The sequence below is a fragment of the Vigna unguiculata genome, chromosome 5 (assembly GCF_004118075.2).
Source record: "Vigna unguiculata cultivar IT97K-499-35 chromosome 5, ASM411807v1, whole genome shotgun sequence".
Taxonomy (NCBI): Eukaryota; Viridiplantae; Streptophyta; class Magnoliopsida; order Fabales; family Fabaceae; genus Vigna; species Vigna unguiculata.
The window spans coordinates 45,594,828-45,617,578 of NC_040283.1; the positions used below are offsets into that span (position 1 = coordinate 45,594,828).

The following is a 22,751-nucleotide window of genomic DNA, read 5'->3' on the forward strand; positions in this document are numbered from 1 at the left end:
TTTATAACTATAACTTTAGTCACGTATATTTAAGTATGTATTATCATAATATAATTTATTTTATATATTTATCATAATGTAGTAAAACAAAATCTACTATTTCATCAATAAAATGTTATTATAATAATATGAAATGAAAATTGTAGAATATACACGATAACAAAATAAATTACATATTTTAATTGTTAAATACTTTAATCTTTCGAAATATCAATTTATAAACCTACTTAGTAAATAATTATATAAAAAAATAATAAAAATGAATCGTTATTAAGAAGTTACTCACATTAAACATTAGAAAGTGGTAAGTCTTAAAAGAATTAAATTAACTTAAGTCTTAAAAGAATTAAATTAACTTTACTCACATTAAAGAAAAGTATATATTTTTTAACCTAGCCTGAATGGGGGCTGACTTTTCAATCGAAATCCATTACCCTTCTATTTAAAATTAATTAATTTTTCCTTTAAGAAATATATATATTCTTTTAGATATTATTATTAACTTTTCTCAGAGGGATAGAACGGCTTCAGTTGGCTTTTGTTACCACCTTGCAGTGCGGTTTTGTGCGGATAAAGAGGGCACAAACACCGCAACACATACTTTTCAGTGATCACTAGTGTTATCTTCCAACTCTGAAACTTGCAAGCTAAAGGTAACGTCACTTCATCACTTCACGTCAAAGGATGATATGATCCACAAAGATTTAAAATAATTACCAGTTTTGATAAAAATTCTGCAACCTTTTGCTTTAACTTACAAGTTTTCGAATGAATCCACTTTGACACCGATGGCCATGCTTAACGCTTCAATTAAGATTGCTCTTACGAAAAATATACGGACAAAACCAAAAAAGAAAGAAATTTTAAAATTTCACCAGAAATTATCAATGCCCTTTGTGCTCTTATTTACCAGATGGTGATTTCTAGCGATACTATTACTATTATTTACAATTCGACATTGCTCTCTACGATTCCATATATTAACCTCACTTTTCATGCATGATTTTACATGAAATGGGATTACTTCGGCCGTGTTTGATATTTTGTTTGCGATATTATAACTTTAACCTTAAAATGTAAATTCAATTTGGTAACATTTCTTGATTATCCATAGAAGTGCTTGAATTTTATCTGAAAAATCAGTTTCTTAAACACAGTTCATGAAGAATACTTAGCTTGCTTTTATATATATAGACCCACTGATATGTCTCTGTGCTGTTTTAAGTGGTTGATGTTTGACACTCCGTTACTCTGCTCATTGAAGTTCTTAATTCACGTGTTCCACCAGAACTGATGTTGTCTGTTGGGTAATGCTAACTCTGCCATGCTTCATGTTTTTTTAATTTGTTCCCATATTTTTGCCGAGAGTTTAAGGGTCATGTTGATTTGAATTTCTCAGGAGGTGGATGGCTTTTGTATTTGCTTTTGTTGCAATTGTGCTGTGGGGTTGCGCTGAGGGTAAAGAGTGCACAAACAATATTGCTCAATCACATACTTACCGTTACCAGTTATTAACATCAACGAATGAAACTTGGAACATAATCTCGCATTATAAATTGGCTCCAAAGGATGAACATAACCACGTTTTGTCTGATTTGCTACCAAGGAAGTTGTTGAAAGAGGAACACCAACATGATTGGGATGTGATGTTGAGAAAAACTGAGAAAGTGAGTGTCTTGAAGCCACCCCACCAAGATTTTCTGAAAGAAGTGTCTCTGCATGATGTGAGATTACATGAGGGTTCAGTCCATGGTCGGGCACAACAGACAAACTTAGAATATCTGTTGATGTTGGATGTGGACAGGTTACTCTGGAGCTTTAGGAAAACATCTGGTCTTCCAACTCCTGGAACACCATATGGAGGGTGGGAAGATCCAAAAATAGAGCTTCGAGGTCATTTTGTTGGTTAGTTTAATTTCATTCATCATCTGGTTTTTTCATCATCATAATTACACTTTTTCACATCTAGTGAAATTATTATGTAGTCTGAGATAATCATACTCTCCATCAGTATCTGCATAATATATGGTTAAGTTTGATTGATTGTTAGTCGTCAATGAAAAATTCAAGTATGCATCAAGTGGAAATTGGTCAGGACCTCTTTGCAACTCATTTATTCATGGTTAACTACAATTCCTTTGTTGTGACATTTTCAAGGGCACTACTTGAGTGCATCAGCTTTAATGTGGGCCAGCACACATAATGATATCTTGAAGAAGAAAATGACAGCCCTTGTTGCCAATCTCGCAATCTGTCAAGAGAAAATTGGTACAGGATATCTCTCTGCATTTCCATCTGAATTTTTTGACCGATTTGAAGCTACTGAGCATGTTTGGGCTCCCTATTACACCATTCACAAGGTACACTCAAAAGGTATTCTTTCGTTTAACATATCCAAAAACTAATTTTAATATTTGGAAAATTTTAATTCAGTTTTTTCTTTTTTTTTTCTCAAAAATGTATTTTGGCAGATACTGGCTGGTCTTCTGGATCAACATTCTATAGCTAAAAATCCTCAAGCTCTAAATATGGTGAAATGGATGGTAGATTACTTTTACAACAGAGTGCAGAATGTTATAACAAAATTTAGTATAAACAGACACTATCAATCACTGAATGAGGAAACTGGAGGCATGAATGATGTCCTTTACAAGCTATACAGCATAACGGTACGTTAATTTGGTCCATTTCGTTTCTTTAACATTACTTTTGTTGACTCCTAGGCATAGTATGACTCTAGTTTCAGTTCTTTGTTTCAGTTTATTTGACAAAGTGTTAGTTTCTTGTTCATGCTACCTTGTTATGCTGTAAACTTAGATGCCTTGTTAATGCAGGGAGATCAGAGGCATCTACTGTTAGCTCATCTTTTTGACAAGCCATGCTTTTTAGGTTTGCTTGCAGTGAAGGTAGTGATAATATTTTTATTTTTTTTCATTATGATAGAATTACCACCAAGTTCATACTGTCAAAATTTTCGTTATGATGAACTCAGGGCTTTTATTCTAGTTTAGATATTGTATTCAATCTTTTTCAAGGCATTTGAATTCTGAAATTCTATGATGCAGGCTAATGATATAGCTAATTTTCATGCTAACACACATATCCCAGTGGTTGTTGGATCTCAAATGCGGTATGAAGTCACTGGTGATCCACTCTATAAGGTGAATTTCCATGTGTGATGTAGGTTACTGGTACTGAAATTTGTTATTACTAATTTGAAACCCAATTCATGTTCTTGGTTTTTGGTGTTAGGAAATAGGAACATTCTTTATGGATATTGTTAACTCTTCTCATACTTATGCAACTGGAGGGACATCAGTCGATGAATTTTGGTATCAAGATGTTTTAGTTTCTGTTGTTTTTCATATGCAGTTCAATTATCTATTAAACAACTGTATCTATAAAATCAAGAATTCTGGTTCTTCTTGCTAATATGTATTCACAGGTTTTCTTGTTACTACTATTTCTAAAATAAAATTGCTTTGCTTCGATTTTTCCTCAGGAGTGATCCAAAGAGAATTGGAGACACCCTAGAATCAACCGACAATGAGGAATCATGCACCACTTACAATATGTTGAAGGTACAGCCAATCTTCATCAATCATCATGGAATACCTGGGAAGCTGAAAATGAATATAAAAAATTGTAGATTTATTATCACATGATGTGTTACATTAGTTTGTGTTTGTGGATTTATGTGCTTATATGAGTGTAAATAAACAATTTCCTATGCAGTTTTTATATTGTCCTCCTTTAAGTACAAGGAAAAGAAACAATTTTTCAGGTTTCACGGCACCTGTTTAGATGGACCAAAAAGGTATCATATGCAGATTATTATGAGCGTGCCTTAACAAATGGTGTATTAAGCATTCAAAGAGGAACAGAAGCTGGAGTGATGATATACATGCTTCCTCAAGGTCGCGGGGTTTCCAAAGCGAAAACTGGCCTTGGTTGGGGAACCAAGTTTGATAGTTTCTGGTGCTGTTATGGAACAGGTGAGTCTGTGTTCATCATCTTACATATATGATGATTTGGCAGAATACAAAAATGTTACTAAATTATAAAAAAAATGTTTGGTAACATTATATTAGATGTCAAGTATTTTCTATATTATTAATAATTTTTATTGACATTTTTATAGTTATGATATTTATAAAAATGTTATTAGATACTTTTAGTAATATTTATTTAATAAAAATATAAAATTTTAAAAATGTTTTAACATCTCTTCAGTAATAAATTTTTTATAAAAATATTTAGTAAGATTCTTTCTTAAATAGAGAGGCATTTTCAAGGTGTTACTACAAAAAAATTATTAATATAAGATTTATTAAAAAATTGAATATAATGTATCTAGGTTCGAGAACATTATATATATATATATATATATATATATATACATATATATATATAACAGTTAGTTTAACCATTTATTTGTATAAAAGAAATAATTAAGAGCCGGTGAGTAATACAAGAAGATTCAAGAAAAGGAAGAATCCAAGAACACAAGATTAAGCAAGAGAAGATTAAAGAAGAAGAAGAAGAAGAAGGAAAGTCAAGAACAAGAAGATTCAATAGCAAGAAAACCAAAAAGAAAAAATGCAAGAACACGAGTTGAAGGAGAAGAAATTATAAGAGAAAAAACTCAAGTAAAAAACCTAAAGAAGGAGATGATTCAAGAAAAAGAATTAAAATAATTTAAGAGAAAGAATTTAAGAAGAGGGTTGATTAGAAATTCAAGAAGAAAAGATTCATTAAAAGGAATTCAAAAACAAAAATATTCAAGAGAAAAAGATTCAAGAAGATTAAGAACAAGAAGATTGAAGAAGACAAGATGCAAGAAAAAGAACAACAACAAGAAGAAATATTCAAGAAGAAGAATTTAAAGAATTTAAGAGGAGGAACAGTTCAAGAAGATGATTAAAGATTCAAGGAAAAGAAGGAAAAGAATTCAAAAAGAAGATGATTCAGAAAAGAAAGATTCAGGAAGAAAAAGATCCAACAAAAAAACATTCAAGAAAAAAGAAGATTCAAGTAGACAATTGTCAAGAAGAAGAAAACTCAAGAACAATAATATTCGAGAAGGACAAGTAAAATTCAAGAAGATTCAAAAGCAGAAGAAGAAACAAAATTCAAGACAAGACGATTCAAGAAGAAAAACAAGAATTCAAGAAGCTAAAAAAGAAAAAGATTCGAGAAGAAGAACAATAATAAAGTCAAGGACAAGAGTTCAAGAAGAATTAAGACAATTTTAGAGGAAGAATTCAAGAAGATGATTAAAGATTCAACAAAAAGAATTCGAAAACAAGATTCAAGAAGGTAAGATTCAACAAGATATTCAAGAAGAAGAATTCAAGAAAAAGAAAATTCAAGAACAAGAAAAAACAAGAATTCAAGAAGAGTCAGGATGGAGAATGAAGAAGAAAAAGGTTCAAGATGAAGAAGAATCAAGAAGCAGAAAAGATTCATTAAGCACAATATTCAAGAGGAAGAAATTCAAGAAGAGAAAAAAAAAAGAGAGTGAGACTAAGAGAACATTATCAGTTCATTCTGGAACAGAAGATTGGGAGAAAAACGTATCTTTAATTCAAGTTGTGTTCTTGTGATGGTAAATTGATGTAGATTTATACTTGAAAATGATATCTGTCAGGAGAAGTTGTGTTTTTGATACTATGTCAGCAAAGGCATCAACATGTCTTCAGCAGAGTCCTAGAGTTCTGTTGCTTTGGTTGTTGGTGCAAGTTGGTATACTTATAGTGATATACTTCCCAAGTTGCACCAAAGTTTTAAACTAAACTACACCATATCATTTCTGTACTTCTCCATACACTTTATGTTTTAAGTTTGTTTCCCTGTTTATTAGGAATTGAATCATTCTCAAAGCTTGGAGATTCTATCTATTTTGAAGAGAGAGGGAAAAATCCTACTCTCTACATTATCCAGTACATATCAAGCTTCTTCAATTGGAAGTCTGGGCAAATTATTGTTAATCAGACAGTTGTTCCAGCTGTTTCATGGGATCCTTTCCTACGAGTGACATTTACATTTTCTCCAGCTAAGGTTCTTGTTACATTTTTTCTGCATCTCATGTAACCAAAACATTCATCTTAGGTGCATTAGGTTCACATGTTTGAACCTTCTTCACAAGAAACCAACAAGTTACCAGGTGTAAAACCCCTGTCTCAGTCTTCTAAAACGTATCTACTTATGCAGAAAAATGGTGCTTTGTCTACACTTAACTTCAGGCTACCAACTTGGACGCATAAGAATGGTGCACAGGGCGTTTTGAATAATGAGTCTTTATCTCTGCCAACCCCAGGTGTGTGAATGTCTATTTAGAACCAAAAGATGAGATTTCAGTGTTGTTACATACATTGATACATACTAAGAAAGAAACTAACGCTTGTAACTTTCTGGAAATGTAGGAAATTTTTTGTCTATCACCCGAAAATGGAATGCTGGTGACAAGCTAAGCCTTCAATTTCCGATTACCCTTAGAACTGAGGCCATAAAAGGTAGCTTGAGTAGATATTGATTCCATTTGTGTTGAATGTTAATTACCATTCTCTACTGTCAAAGTGTGCATTTGGTATATATCTGATAGAAAACGTAAGAGTTATATATGTTTTTAGTCCCTAAACTTTGACGCAAAATTGAAATTCGTCCATGTTTGAAACTCTGATATATTTTGGTCCCAAAACTTTAAAAATAGATGGATATAACTTTTTAAACTCAATTCCGTTAAATGCATTTCTCAGTTGACATTGAAATAGGAACGTGTTTAACAGGATAAACAACTTGAATGCTAACATGAAACTTGTCTGACACATCAAAAAAATTCAATATACTTAGATTAAAAGAACTATATCTATTATTTTTTAAATTTGGAGACTAAAATGCATTAAAGTTTTGGACATGAACGAATCCCAATTTTGCTTCAAATTTCAGGGACGAAAAACATATTTAACTCCGAAAATAATCATATATTTCACATTATTGACCTAGTGTTTTGAATCAAACACAGATGACAGGTCTCAATATGCCTCTATTCAAGCAATTCTTTATGGTCCTTATCTTCTTGCTGGTCACACCACTGGTGATTGGGACATCAAAGCTGCACCAAATGCATCTATAGAAGACTGGATCACTCCAATTCCAGCCAGCTACAACAGTCACTTATTCTATTTTTCCCAAGCCTATGCCAACTCAACTTATGTTTTCACAAACTCCAAGCATCCAATAGCAATGCGGAAACTACCTGTGCCCGGAACTGATTTGGCTCTTCATGCAACTTTTAGAGTTATCCAAGGAAAAAAATCTTCCACAAAGTTTACCACTTTGACAGATGTTATTGGCAAAACAATAATGCTAGAACCGTTTGATCATCCGGGAATGCGAGTGATTCACCAAGGAATGGAGCATCCTCTTACAGTAGCAGACTCTTCCTCTGGTGGCTCCTCTTGTGTTTTTGTTGTGGTTCCAGGATTGGATGGACGAAAGGAAACCATATCTTTGGAATCCAAAAGCCATAATGGTTGCTTTGTGCATAGTGGCTTGCATTCTGGTAGAGGAGTGAAACTCAGTTGCAATTCTTCTTCTGATGCTGCATTTAAACAATCTGCAAGTTTTATTGCCAAAAGAGGAATGAGCAAATATGATCCTATCAGCTTTATGGCCAAAGGAGCAAACAAGAATTTTCTTCTGGAACCGTTATTGGCCTTCAGAGATGAGTCTTATACAGCTTATTTCAACATTAAAGGTTGACATGACATAGGTTTTTAGGACATATAGGAGTTGAAAAATAAGTGTAAGTTTCATCTGTTGTGGTACTAAAAATGAGAGAATGGTATAAGGTTATTATTATTTAACAGCATCAGAATAAGAAATTTGTAAAATGTAGTAGTCTCTGTAAATAAAACTAATAAAACAATCAAAGTGTTCTTAATGTAGTTACTGGTATTTGTTTAATTTACACATCATGTACATTCTGTTAAAAAATGTGCATATGTTGCAATTCTACGATGTGTCAAAGGTTTTTTTGTTAAGTTTCAGAAGTGTTGTTACCACAGTGGTTTTTAATTCTATAATTCTACTATAATTTTGAACAAAATTTTCATTTATTAAATATTTAGCTAGTATTTTAAAATACTCTTTAATCAGTGTACAACATCAACATTTTATATTTTATAAATCTTTTAAAATGTAATTTTTTTATAGAATGTCAATAACCATAAGCAGTTAGTTACTGTTGAATTTGTACCCTTAGAATCTTCGCTTCGCAGAGGAATTTGTTTTTCGGAACACGATAAATAATTCTAGATTTCTTTTTTTTTTGGAAAGCAAACATTTTTTACTTTTATTGAAAATATTTTCTGGAAACATTTTGATGGTACTGGAGAAAAATTCTGATAGGTAGAAGAAGTAATTATTTTTTTGCTTTTGTAGAGTTTGAGAACTTGACAATTTTTTTTTTTATTTATCAATCATTTATAATATTTTTTTAGCATAATTTTGAGTCTTGTATATGACATGGTTCAGGTTGCGGCGAGTGGCGTAATATGGGCCACAACACAATAACAAGTTTTAGAGAGTACAAAATAATTTTGAGCGGAATGAATTGTACTTGTACAAGTCCAATAGAAAAAAAAGGAACCCACTGAGAAACATGGATCATTAATTTTATGTTCAAAAATTTCGAATTCAAGCCTTTAAGAACATAATTACATTGTTATTTTCTCCAGTACGGTTTACATTCGATCAAATTAAGGTATTGTGCTTCAGGAAAAAAAAAATGGCAAAAGCCTGTCTGAATTTCAGGACCTGAGATTTCAAATTAGGTGATGAATTTTTTTTCTTTTCCTATATTTTATTTACATTATTAGAATTATGATAACTCCTAGTGTTTGGGAATTCTGATATAAACTGTTCTAAGAAAATTTTTAATGAATTAAAAAAGAGGTACGGAATCAATAAAATAATGTAAAATTTGGAATATTGACGAGTTAAGACAAATGAATGTCTTTCTTCACAGCGATTTAGATAAAGAAATGGGTTAAATTTTATTTATTAAGTTGTAGGAAAATTTGGAATTGATTCCTTTTAAAATTTTAGATAATTTAGTCCTTTATTTTTATAAATGTGTTGATTTAATTTTTTTTAACAAGATTTTGTTAAGCTTATCTGACGTTTTAAGTACATTTCATGATATTATTTGAATTGTTTACATCGTTTGAACCATTTTTGCTTCAATACTAACTTAAATATTATCATAAAACACATTTGAAACTTCAAATAAACTTAACAAAATCTGATTAAAATAACTAAATTTACGCATTTCTAAAAATGAATAACTAAATTAGTCAAAAAAATTCTATAAGGAACTAATTTTAAATTTCATTTAAACTTAAAGGATAAAAAACATATTTAACCTAAAGAAATTTATATAAAATTGTCGCTAAATCTCTGTACTACTAAATCCAATTAAGTCTGCAAACTATAATGTTCTCTTTACGACCTTAATCAGACCAGTCAATAATAATATGCAAAACGTTCTCAATTTCTTCTTCCAAACAATTATCAATGTTCTTCTTCTGACCATTCTCTTTCTGAAACATGATGATACTCATTAGTGTTTTACTCATTTATGTGATGATATCATTGAAAAAAAGTGATTAATTATCTGATATTTATTTTGTTCTTAAAAAATATGAATATACGAAATATAAGTTATTCCCTACCACCTTTCACTTTCAGATTCATCTCCTTCAAATTGAATGCTCCATCCACCTAGAATCTTATTATCCCCACGTGTGGTGTTTTACGTCTCTCATTCTCAGCCACTCGTTTGGTCCCTACATTCAATTTAACATTAATCATTTCTTTATATCTTTATATATGCATTTTGAGATCCATTCCTCACCAATTCTATGTTCTTTTCGGTTCATAAATAACACCCTAGATTAACAAAACTTTCAACAATTATTCTTCCCAGTAATTAATAACCTTGGACTAATCAAATCTTCACCAAACTATTCTTCTTAATTAATACTTCCAGATTAATAAAACTCACACTCACACATTCAATTCCAGTGTTCACAATCAATGTTTCAAGATATATAGCAGTACTAATTTTCATAAAAAAGAAAGATACGGTAGCAATATTAGTTTCACTTTCCTTTGTTTTTTTTTTTCCTTTTTTTTAACAGTTGTATTTGAGATTTTCTTTTTATGAAAAGTGTTGTTTATATATCAATTCATACAATATGTCCTGAGGGTGGAGATTTAAGCACAAATATAATGTTTCAAGAACTATTGTGTACAATGTTGTATGTGTATCACCTTTTATCTTACGTTTAAAATTTAAAATAACATTAGTTATTTTTTATTGTATTACTATCTTTGTTCGTAAGAAAATGGGGAGGTTTATTTTTTCAAAAAATATCCAAAAAATTAAAAAATACAGTTGATATTGTTTTACATAATAAAAAAACATTTTTTTTTCTATTCTAAATACGACTTTCCTTATCAATTTTTTTATTAGAATAAGAGTATATATTAAGAAAAATAACATAATTAATAAATTTAATTAGGTTAAAATTTCTTATATATTTTTTATTAATTATTTTTTCTACTAAATATTAAATTGATAAATATTTTTTTTAACATATAATAAAAAAATTAATAAAAGCTTAATTAAAAATATATACAAATTTATTGTGATAGACTTAAAATTTAAATAAACCGATAAAGTTTCCACTCTTAATATTGACGGCATGTGAAATAAGTTTTTTTTTTTAAGGAAGATACTCGTATAAAAAACAAATATTACTCACTAAATAAAAACAGAAAATAATGCGTATAATTTAAGATAAACCATATGTTTCAAGCGAGTAAAAATCTAACTTTTTTACATTTGTGTAGTAAAATGTCTTTAATAACGAGAGGGAATAACATAAATTTGTGAACATCTAATCTACTTGCAAATAGTTGAATTGAAAAAAAAAATAGTATTGACTTTCCTTTAATAATTGTTCTCACGTTAATTTTCCAAAACAGAATTATAATGTATTCCTTCCATGAATTTTGTATATGCAGGAGGCTTGCTAAAAAGATTTAATAAATTGAATAATGTTAGGTCCATAAACTGTTCAATTAATTTATAATTATACTATATATAATAATGTTTTGTCATTTATTTTAAGAATAATGATTAGAGGATTCGCTAACGTGTTTTTATTCATAGTTACGAAATAAGATATACTTATAATATTAAGTATTATAAAAAATTTACTGTGAAGTTTTAACGAGTATCTTAATATAAAGCTTAGTAAAAGTGAAATATAATTTTTTAAAAATTCAATGATTGAAGCTGTAAGGGTGTTAACTAATAAGGCAACAAGCAAATGATTGAAACTAATTTCTCCATTGCAACCTCAAAGTCACGTTGCGTTTCGGTGCATGAATCCGACATAGCTTTTCATCAGTGGGATCTCATCATAAGGCAGTCATAAATATAAATATAAATATAAATATAAATATAAATATAAATATAAAATATATATATATATATATATATATATATATGAGAGTTTAATTCTTAGAAAGATTGACATTGTAAAATCTCAAGACATTAAATTTAACTTTGTAATATTTTTATTCAAAATAGGACTTAGACATACACTTAAAATTATTTTCAACATTTACATATCTATGATTTTAACATTGAAATATCTTTTCAGATAATATATCCAAACTAAAAAGATATTAGAAACAAATGAGTATTGCTTCGATGTTCTTTTAAAATAAGAGATTTTGATATCTTTTTACGTGAATCTAATGAAATATGTCATGTGATATTATTTTAATTGATGGTCAAACTTCGTTAAGTCATAAAAGATGAAGAGACTAGGTTCTACTACCTACCTTTATCACCATTCTGCAACTACAATGTGTGACCCGTCATTCAATCTAATGTTGACCACCTAAACCTTGTGGATGCCGACGACTTTCAATCTTTCTCAATTGTCTTTCAATACCTATGATTCTTCGTTGCATTGTTCAATCAAAGCAGTCGAAGAGATGCACAAAGATGCATGAATGTGTGCAAAGATGCATAGAGGCATCATGATTTTCGGTTTTTTCTAATTGCATTCAATATCCATGAATTGTTGTCTTGTTCAATAGTAACATAGATGGACGGAAGCGCAAAGATGGATAGAAGCGCAAAGATGGACAAAGATGTGAAGTTGCACCACAAATATGAAAGGAAGCTAAGGCATGGTGGAGGTGGGGTGCGAAGGGTGAAGCCGACAAGAACTAGGTAGTCGATGGTGATAGAGGTGGAAGTAACACATAATATCTTCATCTCCTGTTATTAAATGAGATTTAATTATCAACTAAAATAATGTTACATGTTATGTTTTTATTAGATTCACGTAGAAAAACATCAAAATATCTTTTTATTACAAAACACCACCAAAACAACGAACAAAACAAATACTAAAAAAATAAAGAACAAAGATTATCTAGAAAGATTTAAATCTCATAAGAATAGTCTCCTATCCTTTAGTTATTTCTTTTAAGATATTTTTGTCATTAGACTTTTTAACATAAAATTAAAAATTAAAAAAACAACCTACGAGTTACAACAAACTTTTTGCTTAAATTAACAATAACTTTATATCATTATGTCTTCACTTTTTCCTTCATCGTACTTTCACTTCATTTCTCTCAATATCTTTTTTATTTTCAACCTATAAGCCCCTACTTTCAGCATTTATAACATTTCCAATATTTGGTAAAATGTCGTTTTTGTTTTTGTTTCATCGCATTCCTGAAGCGAAATGGTAGTTGAAATTGGTATAGAATAGAAAACACATATATTTCATCAGGTTTTATTTTATTGAATCTCTTAAATTGGTTAGCATGAAAGAGGGTCTCTTTCGTTGCTACTCCCTTCCATATTACCTTTTCATCAAATCAAATCAACCCAATCAAATGATAACAACGATTATGATATTCGATATTCCACTGTGATGTCGATCAACGATGAAATGATTGCAGCGAAAGCGAAGAATAGAATAGAAGGAACGACGTAAAACTTCGTTTATTATCATCACAAGTTGATACAAAATTCATGCAATAAGGACGTGCCCGGAGGGAAGAACACTCGCATTTTATTTAGCGTAGCGCCAAACATATATCACATCAAAAAACAGAACAAACACACGATCATTCTGCGTGTTGAGTAATGCACGTACACACAAATCTAATTTTCCTATTGCAAATTACGAATATATAGTTTTGGAGAGTGAGTTTGTAACAAGTAATAACAACAGTAATTATTGATTAATTAATTAATTAATTGTACAATATGGTTGGAGGAAGATTAGCAAGGTTTGAGTGGCTTCCCGCAGAGGCAATCGTTGTAGACAAACGACGACGCTTCGAGATGATCGAAGGGAGATCCAAGGGGAATCTTGCCACAGAGATGGTTGTGACTCAAATCCAAGTGTCCAATGTAGGAAGCAGAGGATACGGATTTGGGTATGGCCCCTTTCAGATTATTGTAGGACAGATCGAGAGCAGTGAAATAAGATCTTGGCCCAAACGCGTCGGGTATGTTACCTTGCAATGCGTTTCGGCTCAAGTTTAGGTCACTGATCCCGGAACTAAACAGGCTCACGGGAATGGGCCCAGAAAGTTTGTTGAAGTCCAAATTCAGCGTCGATAGCACCGCCATTTTACCCAGTGACTCCGGAATGAGCCCAGAAAGTTGGTTCCGAGACAGATCTAGATCTGCCAGACGGTAAATGAGTGAAACAGAGCCCGGGATGGGCCCACTAAGGCGGTTTCCACTGAGCAAGGCCCTGCTCAGCATTCGAAGAGAACCGAAGTTCCTGGGAATGGGCCCGGAGAGGAGGTTGTTACGGAGATCCAAGTGCATGAGACTCGTGAGGTTCGCGAGCGACGCCGGGATCGTGCCGGAGATTTGGTTGTCGGCGAAGTTGAGCACCGTGAGGCGCTGGAGCCTACCGATGTCTGCGGGGATGCTGCCGGAGATGCGGTTTCCGATGAAGTCGACGATGCGGAGGAACGGTAGGGTTGTGATGCAGCGGGGGATCTCGCCGGAGATTCCCTTCCAGTCTGCGATGATGATGCTGGAGAGACGCGGGAGCTTGCAGATCGCCGGAGAGATGTAGCCGGTCATGTAGCCAGTCCGGTGAGCTCGCTCGAAGATCGGCTCCTCCGACTCGCCGCGGAGGGTGATGTCGGCGACGCGGTGGGTCTCCTGGTCGCAACTAACGCCGTACCAGTTGTGGCAGCAGTCGGCGCCAGTCCACGAGTTGAAGATTCCGAGGTGGGGTTCGTGCAGCGCCGCCCTGAACGCCAGCAGCGCAGCTCTGTCGGATGGCGGACACGACCGCACGCCGGAGCTGAGTGCCATGAGTAACAGCACCATCCCCGTCATAAACCCAGCACCACCCATTTTGGTTGCGGTGGAAGTTGGTTACGTGAATACTTATTTATTTATTTTGCGGTGTTTGCACTATACTATATGCTGTGATGTCGTGAAAACAATATATCTATCTGTGAGTGAAGTTATTAAAACGGTGAGGTGTGTTTGTGTGGCTACTTGCATGGGAGCTTGGGATTCTGACAATCTTATTTATAGTGTCGATTCAAGTTTTCTTGGAATGACGAATTTGCCCCTTACAGAGTCTGTAACCGGTGAAGTGATCTGGATAAAATTTCTTCTCTCTCTTTTTAAATAATATGAAGAAATATTAGGAGGAACACGTGAACATGGGAGGGATGGGATAAGCTTGTGGGTAGAAGGAAATGGTGTGACAGATGGAGATTAGAGTTGGAGCATGCACATGGTGGAGACGAGAAAGGTCAAGGAACTAAATTATCACACTTTCAGCCTTCTATTCTATTCTATGTACTCCTATCATTCACACTTCTATTGGGACCTTCTAAATTCAAACTCTTTGTCTTCTCATTTATTGTCAAATTATAAGCAGTAATTATTACTGTGCTTTTTTTTTTCCTCAGAACCAAATGCTGCAATCACGTTTTCGCATCGTTTTTCATTTATCTTGTAGTATTTTTGTTGGTGTTGTATATGTTTTTTCAGTTACGGAAAGTTCATTTAAGTGAAGTCCTTTAATTAGAGTGGACATCTATAAATGCAATGTTCATTTTTGTTACTGTGGATTTTAATAGAATTGGTTTTGTGTGATTCAATGCGGCCAAAATATATTATAAACTCTCAAATTTTTCTCCTAGGTAAATGGACTTAGGATGCTGTCATGTTCCACCTATTGACGAGTGTTGCTAATACTATTAGTACAATGCAATGTGCCCCCACAGGTACCTAAATCTTTGTCTCCCTACTTATTTTGCACTTAGGGCAAGGAGGTTTAATTCCATAATTAATGCACTTGGTTTAACCTAATATGCCGCAAAAAATAACTATTGTTGTCGGTATCAGAATCTATGTACGTGAACCTGATTAGAAGGTGTATCATACTAGCTAATTAATCCAGTTAGCTTTTTGTGGTCACACACTGAAAAATGACCCACTTGCATATGGATCCTTGCCGCTTGTCGATAAGGACAGCCCCATCATATCATAATTTTTTTTCCTTTGTTAAACGATCTCTTCGCACCAAATAATAATTGCAATATCAATCAATATGTGCTGCTGTTCTGTTTTCTGTACACATACTTTGTTTTTCATGTGTATCAGATTTGGAGAACGAAAACTGTATATTTTTATCTGTCAAATCAAGAAAGCCAAAAGTGAATGCAATAACTCGTTTAAAATATAGTTTGTCCATGTGCGAGTTTTTCAATTATTTTACCTCACTGACTTTGCATTGAGGAGGAAGAATCCGACCGGCCAGTAGTGTCCAGAAACATTATCCGCAAGATTTTGTGCCAAGTTATGGGAATCAGGAACAAAAGCATAAAAAAATAACGAAACATTGTCAAATAAACTAGTTTTCTTTATCTTGTTTGTTTCTACTAAGATTTCGCACAAAACCTGACAGTCAGGTGGCACACAAACCTTTTCCCTCCATTAAATTTGATATAAATAAATAGTAAATAAATAAAATACAAAAGATGCACGAAGCTGTTGCCCAGTTTGAATTTAGTTTGACTAAACGATTTATAACCCATGATCCTGCCATTTCTTACGGTAAGATGATTGTCAACATGCTGCATGTGTCTCCATGTGGAAAACAATCTTCATTCAGATGGTTGGTAATAGATTCCTGGGAAACAGTAAGATATTTGACGTACATCTACCTTCTCTCTTCCACCTAACTTCCATTTCCTTATAAACTCGATCTTTCTATTCATTCTTTATCTCATCATTATACTATTTATCATAAAAACATGAAAATTTCATCCACAATGCATCAATGAACCAGAGTTTTTATGTACCTTCAGAAGTCTAAATTATTTTTAAGCTTAAGAAGGCACCACCATTATTTATGGGGAACAAATATGGTTGAAGACACTTCGATTACGAGTTTGATCTATGTAGTCTCTAATTTTCACAACGGCATCACTTGACTTCCTAAGTATTAAACTTACAGTTATCTTAATTTGTGAGATTGTCAAATTATTGTTTTAATTTTTTAAATGAAAAAAAAATACTAAAATGCTCAATCTTTATTATTTTTATAATTAAATAATATTTTCACAAATTCAATAATTAAATCGATTCTTGTTTGTAATTCTAAAGAATAATTTTATATATTACTCTTTTCATCACAAATGATTTAACAATAGTAGAGGAAATACATTTTTTTACTCAATTTTAACTTTTAAGATAATATTGAGCTAACAAATCCAATGCGTCAAAGTTGAACCTAGCAACAAAAAATAAAAAAGAAAAATTAACTAGATTGACCATTGATGTTGAGCCTACCTTAAGAATATAAGGATACTCAAGTTTGCACTAACTCACATTCAATTGCCACCTGGCCTCTCTGCAACACAATATAAAGTGAGAAGTATAGTGCCTTCCAATAGTGCCAGTACTTATGTACAGCCCTGTGCATGGTTTCCAGATCCATTTAAAAGTAAATTCTCATCACGCTAAGGATTCTCATGCATATGAGGTGAAGGTGCAGTGTGAAATGGGGCCGAAACATTATGGAACAGAGAAGGTACCACGTTGTGAAACTGCATTGGCATGACACCCTGTGATCTCGGATCAGTAAGTTCCTGTAACATGCAAATAAAGAAATTAAAATCTTTAAACCATGTCAGACCCCGTTCTTTCACTAATACTTGAATGAGATTTATAAAATTGTTTCATCAAGAATATAGACACTGAACTTTTGTAGGCATTGACACCACATGAATGAATACGCAGATGCAAGATTACATACACGGATCAGTTCCTTCTGTACATGATATGCAAAGGCTAAAATCTGCATAATTTATCATCCAATAAAAAATCTAAACTCGCCCTGCTCTCATTTTCTTTCCCCCTCTGAACACAAACTCTAAACATGCATTTGTCATTGGTTATTATCAGGCACAGGTAAAGACGGACAGTCAAATAGTCCCCAAATCACATAACACACTAGCATGATAAAATATTCAATGAAAACAGCCTCAACGAGCGTTATTCTCCATCAACGGTCTATTGAAAAGTTAAAACATCTAAAACAGTCAAAATCACCAAAACAGGACACAACAGACTAAAGGCTTCACATGATTCCCTCTCAGAGAGACAGTGACGGATAAATCTAGCTTGAAAACAGCAAACTAGTTGCAACAGAACAACACACGTTCCTCCCTTGCCCCTATGTTTCCACTTTTGGACAGATTTTTTTTTTTAACTTAGCTTCTTTCCACAGCGTGGCTAATGGTGTATTTTGAGGGGATGTTGCTGTCTTATTAAATATGCAAAAGGGGCTCCGCGGCTCCACTGCACTCCTAGCATCCCTGTTTCTTTAGTTCTAATTTTATTTAATTTATTTTAAATTTTCCATTGCTTGAGGATATCATATTCTGTTCTGTTAGATATACCAAAATAAATGTAGTCAAGAGCTCAGTTCCAAAAAACAAGTCTTTCATGGAATTTGATGATGGCAAAATACATTCATTAAAAATAATAGAAAATATAACGATAGATGTATGATGGCAATCATAAGAGTCAGGGAATAGCATACCATATGTTGAAAACCATCTTTCCCACTACCTGCTTCGACGAGAGATACCTATAGCATAAAAGGAACAAACTTAGTTACATTTAATAAAAAGTACTAGGAGGTCAATCATTAAAGAACAGAACAACTGACCTTTCCTTTATCGCCTCCACTGTTTTCAATACTTCCTTGACTCCTAAAAGCTACACCAGTTCTCACAGCTTTCTTTCCCACATTCAGTTTCGGATCAGGGGCTTTATTGTTAGATGTAATAATAGATTGATATTCTTCTTCAACATTACAAACAACATGGGTACCTGAGGCATCAGGTCTCATACCACTCTCAACAGGGTTGCTAAAATTTACACATTGTTTTAGTGCCTCACTGATGGCACCTAAGGCCATGTAGTAACTTTCCTGTGATAAAGAACCTTCTTCGCCTAATATTATGGCCCGCCTACACAAATCATTGAATCGCCGCACCTTTGATTGAATCTCTTCCAACTTTTCACCGATAGGATGCCTGCTCATAGCAGCATTTGTCCATCTTTTTAATATATACTTTGGTGGAATGCTGAAAACACCAGACATTTGCAGAACAACAATAGCATGTCTGCAGAGATAACCTTTATATTCAAACAAACGACATGAACAGCATATATCTGAGCTGGACGTGTTCCATTCTACCAAATAGTTTTGATTGTTTTCAAAATCTTTCACGGTATAAGTAGTAGTCACGCCGTCACTTTCTTTCTTAAGATGGCAAGCAGCTGCACCCAACACCTCAACCTGGAACTTTCTAAAAATTTCATGTGTATAAACTAACAGCATTTGTTTTTCAAAAGGGGAAGGAGACTTCAGGTCAGGTGTTTCATGCCAGGCATCAAAATTTGCTTTGGCTTCCTCTTCATGCCTATCTTCAAGAATCACTCTATATTGTTCTATAAATTCTCTCAAAGAAGAATCAACATGGATAGAGTTGTCAAGCAATGAATTTAAACTTTCAGAACGAGAACTAGTAGACAAGCCAGCAAAGGAAATATCTTTCATAAATGTTGGCACCCAATATGTGCGGTCATCATATAAGGATCGAACCCATTCAACATCTCCAAGGCTAAAGCTGTCAACCAACTTCCACCATCTCTTTTCAAATTGCTCCTCATTCCATGATTTGTATATACATTTGTTAAATTTTTCCATAAAGCTATCATGCCATGCGCCTAAAATTTGTAGTTGTTTTGGTATCTTTTCCAAAATATGCCACAAACAAAAACAATGGCGTGTTCCTGGAAGCAAATTGGCAACAGCTGCTTTAATAGCGTCATTTTGGTCAGTCAGAAGCACTTGTGGTGCTCGCTCCCCCATTGCTATCAGCCATGTTTGCAGTAACCAAGCATAGGTAAATATTGTCTCGTCAGCAATCAATGCACAACCAAGCAATGTTGGTTGAATGTGATGGTTTACTCCAAGGAAAAATACCAACGGTATTTTATATTTGCTAGTAAAATATGTTGTGTCAAAAGAGACAACATCAGAAAAGTACGTAAAATCTTCCAAGCCTTTGGCATCAACCCAGAACACATTTCTTAGTCGATGTTCTTCATTCAAATCAACTGCATAGAAGAATTTTGGGTTCTCTTCTTGCATGTGCATAAAGAGCTCAAGAAGTAATTGTGCATGTCCTGCTTCTAGAACCAAACTCCGTCCTTTATCGTGTTGATGTTTCACAAAGTTCTCTAAGCAATCAACATTCTGATATGCACTAAATAATTTAGAAACCGCATTTGAGGTTTTCCGCCTACGCACTCGAACGTCATTACCTAGTGGATCAGAACTCCTGTGACTCCGGAAAAAATGAGCTTGAGCTGGTAAAAGTTCGTGATTATGCTCCTTCACGAAGCTGTAGACATACCATTTACCATCTTGCCTTCTCTTTACATGCATGCTTGCTTTACAACCAATTTTTGGAGAAGGGCGTGGATTAATTGCATCATCAGATTGCTGCTTATTACCATATCTTATACATGAAAATTTGGCATCAATAAATTCTTTGGATGCCCTAGATCGCCGGCTGCTCAGCTTAGCAGTGCCAAACCCTGCAGACTTAGCATATTCTTTGTAAAATGCATATGCAGCTTCATGAGATTCAAACTCCATATCATGATGAGGCTCGGAAATTGAGCTTCCCACAACGACAGAAGAATCCATAACTATTGCAGCAATATTCAGAGTTCAGCTCCAGTTCACTTCCGAAAATGTTGTTTCACATGTCCAAAAGTATCACACAGATGAAAGATGCAAAGGTTTGTCTCAATGATCCAGCAAAGGTGGTACCTGAATGGAAGGAAAATGCTTCATTGGTTGAGGAATTGTGCCAGGAGTAAACCAACTTTATTTTAGATATAATTATACAATTTCCATTAAAGAAATGAAGGTCCCATGATTTCAAATAAAACAATCAAAATAAACAATACAAAACAACTAAAGACATTTCCACACAGCTATCCACTTAAGTTTCAAATATATTGTTCATTAATTTACATAAGCGAAATGGCTCTCGCGTAGTTCACACCACATTCATGATTAAGTAGCCAACTGCATTGTAGGTGTTAAATGGAACACTGAACACACTAATACGCTAAAAAGTTAATGCATATACTCAATTAGACTAATCTATCTGAAGTCTGAACATGTATCAAACGACGCTAAAACCATACAGAACTTAAGCAGAACATAAATTAATTTATCATTTATAGAAACTGAAGCGGTTTTCCCAATTATTTAACACCGGTTTGTACGACTAGGAAGCATAAAAAGTAAATTGAAGCCAAAAAATTCAGAGATTAAGCGAAATTTAAAGAAAGCAGAGGTAACCTTACTCCCAGTCGAATCCTTTTCCTGCTGTTTTTTGTTTGATGCGAGAAACCTGCTTCCATACGCGCAGATCCAAGCCCTAACCAGGTGCTTGAGTAACCTGATATGTTTCTTCTGAATTTGGCTTTGATAAACAAATTAGGGTTTGTCCGTGGATGATTACAGAGTTCTACTCTCAAGAAAGATAACAAAAACAAGAACCACTATACAAAGAGATACCATTATCTTTGGTCTCATAATGAGATAATTTTACTCTCAACAAATAAAAAAAATAATTTATTCATCTAATTAAAAAAAGTTATTCTAAAATAATTAAGCAATTCTCTTTTAAAAAATAATAGTTACATAGTTTTTTTAATATTATTTTTATGAGATTATATATATTTAAAATCATACTAGCATAAAATTTTAAATACATGTGATATTACATTAGGTAATAATATTGTAATAAATATATAAAGTAAATATATGTTTTGTAAAAATATCAAAGTACAGTTGTGTTCACAATTTTTAAACAATTTTTAAATATATATATATATATATATATAATATTATATTTATAAATGATAACAGTATAATATTATTAAGTTAACGTACAAAGTAAATATTTGTAAATATGAAGTGCAATAAATAAATAAAAGAAGAGAAAATAATTATTAATGAATAAAAATAAATAAATATTATAATAGATATATAGAAATTTTGTAACACAATTGTTAGTTTTTAAAAATAAATAAATAATTTTATTATAAAAGATAAATTAAGGATAAGTAATTGTCGATAAAAAAAGAATTATTCTCTTTTTTATGTAGTTAAAAATATTTTTTATTTTTTTAATTAATTACTCATAAATTATTTATATCATAATATGATAAAAATAGAACTGTACATATGTATCCATACCCGATCTAAGAAATAAGTTTTAAGTATCTATATAGTCTTTGTAGTCATTTTATGATATGGTTATTTATCATTATTACCAAGATGTTGAATCATAACTCTCGTATTCCTATAGTTCCATACAAGGAACTCAAAAGGAAAGTATCACTCATTGAATCATTCTTCTTACTTTTTCACTTATTACTTAATCACTAGAAAGTCTTTTGCACTAGGATCTGTCTTGTCTTAACCGACCTGCATGTCAGAGACCTCTTAAGGGTTTGGAAACAAATCATAGCAAGGTAAGAAATTTTGGTGTCCATCATGGAGCCTGATAAAGTTATCTCTAACCTCACTTGTCTATCCCTGCCACTAACCTAGGTTATTCATAACAAACATGACAAATGGATCTGAACCCCATGAACACTATCCAAAACCAAATTCAACAACTGCTTGACCAGAACGAGCAGCCTAGGAGGCAACACTAGACCAATTTGATGAATACAAAGAAGCATATGGAAGCACTATAAAAATCCAAACTGAGACTTTAACTCAACAGTTGAACCAACAACATGAAGTTGATCTACATGTGCTGAAGGCCAAGTTGGACAACCTGGAGGGAGAAAGGTGTTATGACCCACCCATTCTCGAGGGTGATCCCCTATTGTAAACCTACCATTCCTTGGCCAACGAGAGTACTCGCTCAAGAATATATGAGGGAGGGGAAATCAAGAACAATTGGAGATTGCGCTTCGAGATTATGCTTTTTTCGTTGGTGAAGTTTGTCTTGAAGTAGTGTGATCCATTGGAATGAGTTTTTTA

General features: G+C 33.0%; 3 protein-coding genes across 6 annotated transcripts; 1 reads left to right on the forward strand and 2 right to left on the reverse strand.

The window, feature by feature from the left end:
• The first annotated feature begins 519 nt into the window (after positions 1 to 519).
• LOC114185929 lies at positions 520 to 7,986 on the forward strand. 3 transcript variants are annotated; one of them, XM_028073895.1, is made up of 14 exons: positions 520 to 653; positions 1,226 to 1,307; positions 1,400 to 1,905; positions 2,158 to 2,360; positions 2,472 to 2,669; positions 2,835 to 2,906; positions 3,066 to 3,161; positions 3,253 to 3,332; positions 3,503 to 3,581; positions 3,785 to 3,995; positions 5,864 to 6,060; positions 6,214 to 6,319; positions 6,426 to 6,515; positions 7,025 to 7,986. In XM_028073895.1, the coding sequence occupies exons 2-14, from the start codon at positions 1,294 to 1,296 to the stop codon at positions 7,762 to 7,764; spliced, it is 2,592 nt and encodes an 863-aa protein (XP_027929696.1). In that variant the 5' UTR covers positions 520 to 653; positions 1,226 to 1,293; the 3' UTR covers positions 7,765 to 7,986. The 3 variants fall into 3 exon arrangements, with proteins under 3 accessions (XP_027929696.1, XP_027929697.1, XP_027929698.1); XM_028073896.1 differs by having other exon boundaries at positions 1,265 to 1,307; XM_028073897.1 differs by lacking the exons at positions 520 to 653; positions 1,226 to 1,307 and having other exon boundaries at positions 1,624 to 1,905; positions 2,158 to 2,373; positions 7,025 to 7,985.
• A 5,096-nt stretch (positions 7,987 to 13,082) lies between these two features.
• Positions 13,083 to 14,655, reverse strand: LOC114183371 (DNA damage-repair/toleration protein DRT100-like). Its single transcript, XM_028070381.1, has one exon. It carries the CDS (start codon positions 14,486 to 14,488, stop codon positions 13,388 to 13,390), a length of 1,101 nt encoding a protein of 366 aa, XP_027926182.1. The 5' UTR covers positions 14,489 to 14,655; the 3' UTR covers positions 13,083 to 13,387.
• Positions 14,656 to 16,744: 2,089 nt separating this feature from the next.
• LOC114185180 (protein FAR1-RELATED SEQUENCE 4) lies at positions 16,745 to 21,270 on the reverse strand. 2 transcript variants are annotated; one of them, XM_028072749.1, is made up of 4 exons: positions 21,056 to 21,270; positions 18,330 to 20,510; positions 18,201 to 18,248; positions 16,745 to 17,244 (listed from the first exon to the last, which is right to left on the reverse strand). In XM_028072749.1, the coding sequence occupies exons 2-4, from the start codon at positions 20,382 to 20,384 to the stop codon at positions 17,116 to 17,118; spliced, it is 2,232 nt and encodes a 743-aa protein (XP_027928550.1). In that variant the 5' UTR covers positions 20,385 to 20,510; positions 21,056 to 21,270; the 3' UTR covers positions 16,745 to 17,115. The 2 variants fall into 2 exon arrangements, with proteins under 2 accessions (XP_027928550.1, XP_027928549.1); XM_028072748.1 differs by having other exon boundaries at positions 21,051 to 21,270.
• Between the last annotated feature and the right edge of the window lie 1,481 nt (positions 21,271 to 22,751).

Excerpts from the sequence above, each read along its gene's own strand:
- LOC114185929 (XM_028073895.1), top strand. Across the intron at positions 3,582-3,784 it reads CCACTTACAATATGTTGAAG|GTTTCACGGCACCTGTTTAG; the intron begins GTACAGCCAATC and ends ACAATTTTTCAG. Across the intron at positions 6,061-6,213 it reads TTACATTTTCTCCAGCTAAG|AAAAATGGTGCTTTGTCTAC; the intron begins GTTCTTGTTACA and ends CTACTTATGCAG.
- LOC114183371 (XM_028070381.1), bottom strand. The coding sequence starts at position 14,488 with ATGGGTGGTGCTGGGTTTATGACGGGGATGGTGCTGTTACTCATGGCA.
- LOC114185180 (XM_028072749.1), bottom strand. The coding sequence starts at position 20,384 with ATGGATTCTTCTGTCGTTGTGGGAAGCTCAATTTCCGAGCCTCATCAT. Across the intron at positions 18,249-18,329 it reads GTGGAGGCGATAAAGGAAAG|GTATCTCTCGTCGAAGCAGG; the intron begins GTCAGTTGTTCT and ends TTTATGCTATAG. Across the intron at positions 17,245-18,200 it reads AAGATGGTTTTCAACATATG|GAACTTACTGATCCGAGATC; the intron begins GTATGCTATTCC and ends TGCATGTTACAG.